Source organism: Drosophila kikkawai, chromosome 2R, assembly GCF_030179895.1.
Source record: "Drosophila kikkawai strain 14028-0561.14 chromosome 2R, DkikHiC1v2, whole genome shotgun sequence".
NCBI classification, from domain to species: domain Eukaryota; kingdom Metazoa; phylum Arthropoda; class Insecta; order Diptera; family Drosophilidae; genus Drosophila; species Drosophila kikkawai.
The window spans coordinates 313,411-315,503 of record NC_091729.1 but is presented as its reverse complement, the minus strand read 5'-3'; the positions used below and the strand labels follow the sequence as shown (position 1 = coordinate 315,503).

Below are 2,093 nucleotides of genomic sequence, written 5' to 3'. Positions count from 1 at the left end.
TCATCAACGCCGGCCACAACAAAACGGCCAGAACAGCGGCCAACAGCAGCGGCAATGGCAACGGCCAGCGCGACCAGCGAAAACAATACTTCGCGCCCGTAGCCAGCAAAAACAACCGCAGCTACGTCATCAACAGCGGCAGCGCGTATCTACAGCTCACCAAGCCAACAACAACGGCGATCAGGAGCCGGCAGCAACAACAAGCAGCAGCATCAACAATATCAAGCAGAGCAGCAAGCGATAAATAAATCCAAGTTCAAAATCTATCCTGAATTCAACAATAGTAGGAAAAATTACTAAAATGTCTGCGACTATAGTACAGAAATCTACGACAGTTGGAAATTCGCATTATTTCGAGTGCGGCGACATATTCCAAACGGTGGCCAGCGATCGTGATCGCGAACATCTCCAGCAGCAACAGCAGCAGCAAGTGGAGCTTGTCCTGGACAGGAGCAACAGGGAGCAGCAGCACCAGCAGCAGCATCGCCTGCATGGCGCCCTCACACGCACCATTTCACAGCCGGCCCAGCGCCAGCAACAGCAGCAGCTGATGCAGCAGCAACAGCCAGTGTCCAATCTGGTGACCATCATCGAGAATCTGGGCAACATGAACCTGCACCGCAAGCTAGAGCGCACACAGTCGGAGCCACTGCCGCAGCAGCCCATGAATACATCCAGATACAAGACGGAGCTATGCCGCCCCTTTGAGGAGGCCGGCGAGTGCAAGTACGGGGAGAAGTGCCAGTTTGCTCATGGCTACCATGAGCTGCGCAATCTGCAGCGTCATCCCAAGTACAAGACCGAGTACTGTCGCACCTTTCACAGTGTGGGCTTCTGCCCCTATGGGCCACGTTGCCATTTTGTTCACAATGCGGACGAGGCAAGGGCCCAGCAGGCAGCCCAGGCAGCCAAGTCGTCGTCGTCGTCGTCGTCATCGTCGTCGTCCTCGTCCTCGTCCCAGTCGCAGCAGCAGCAACAGTCACAGTCACAGTCGCAGTCGCAGATTTTCTCCTCAAAGAACAGTCAGAGCCAAGGTAACAGCAACATCAGTAGCAACAGCAGCAGCAGCAACAACAGCAGCAGCAGTCAGTTCTTCCTGCCGCTAAGCCCACCGCTAAGCATGAGCACCGGCTCTGATAGGGAATCACCCACTGGATCTCTGTCGATGAGCCCCGCCAATTCGCTGACCAGCTTCCCCTTCCACGAGGCCATGTCGCTGCAGCATCATCGCATGGCTCTGGCCCACGGCAATGGTGGTGGGGCTAGCAATAGTTCCGCCTCATCCACATCCTCGGCCTCGGGTCTGGGTCTGGGCATGGTCATGGGTCTGGGACAAAGCTTGGGACAAGCCACGCCCCCAGAGTCACCTAATGTGCCCATTTCGCCAGTGCATACACCGCCGCCATACGATGTGGAGGCCACAAACAACGGCAAGCAGTTGCTCCAGAAGAGCGTCAGCACACCGATGCAGCAGGAGGAGTCACAGACGCAGCCCAGGCTGCCGGTCTTTAATCGATTGAGCTCGGCGGTGGAGGTATTCCAGCATCAGTCCAATTTGGGGCTTTAAAGGAGCAACGAGAAGAACTCAAACATCCTTTTCCTTCCACAAAAACCCGCATCCCTCCATTGAGAAAAGAAAAGAAAAGTGAACCCACAAAGTTAGCAGCATCCTTTGACAACAACAAAATCTCAGCAAGAACGACAACAACGACAATGGACAACAACAACAACTGATGGGAAATGTAAGCAAAAACCCCAAAACTGGAACCCTGGAAGGCTGGAACTCTTGGCTTTTATGTAAATTCATCCAACGGAAGCTGGTAACTCCATATAAGTGTTTTTAAGCCGATTTTTCTCAAGCTGTGACAGTTTATAGCCGTCTATCGTTATTTATTTAAATGAAAGGACAACAACTGGGACGGAAAACAAGACGAAAAACGAACGGAAACGGACCTGAAACAGAAACGGAAGTGAAACGGAACTGAAACTGAAACGGAAACGGAAACAGAAACTGAAACAGAACTATTACAGAAACTGAAACGGAAACAGAACTGAAACAAACAGAAACTGAAACGAAAACAGAAACTGATCTA

General features: G+C 52.1%; 1 protein-coding gene across 1 annotated transcript; it reads left to right on the top strand.

Moving 5' to 3' along the window:
- The first annotated feature begins 201 nt into the window (after positions 1-201).
- Positions 202-1,645, top strand: LOC108072920 (protein TIS11-like). Its single transcript, XM_017164268.3, has one exon. The coding sequence runs from the start codon at positions 302-304 to the stop codon at positions 1,565-1,567; it is 1,266 nt and encodes a 421-aa protein (XP_017019757.2). The 5' UTR covers positions 202-301; the 3' UTR covers positions 1,568-1,645.
- Positions 1,646-2,093: the final 448 nt, after the last annotated feature.

Coding starts and splice junctions, on each gene's coding strand:
- LOC108072920 (XM_017164268.3), top strand. CDS start 302: ATGTCTGCGACTATAGTACAGAAATCTACGACAGTTGGAAATTCGCAT.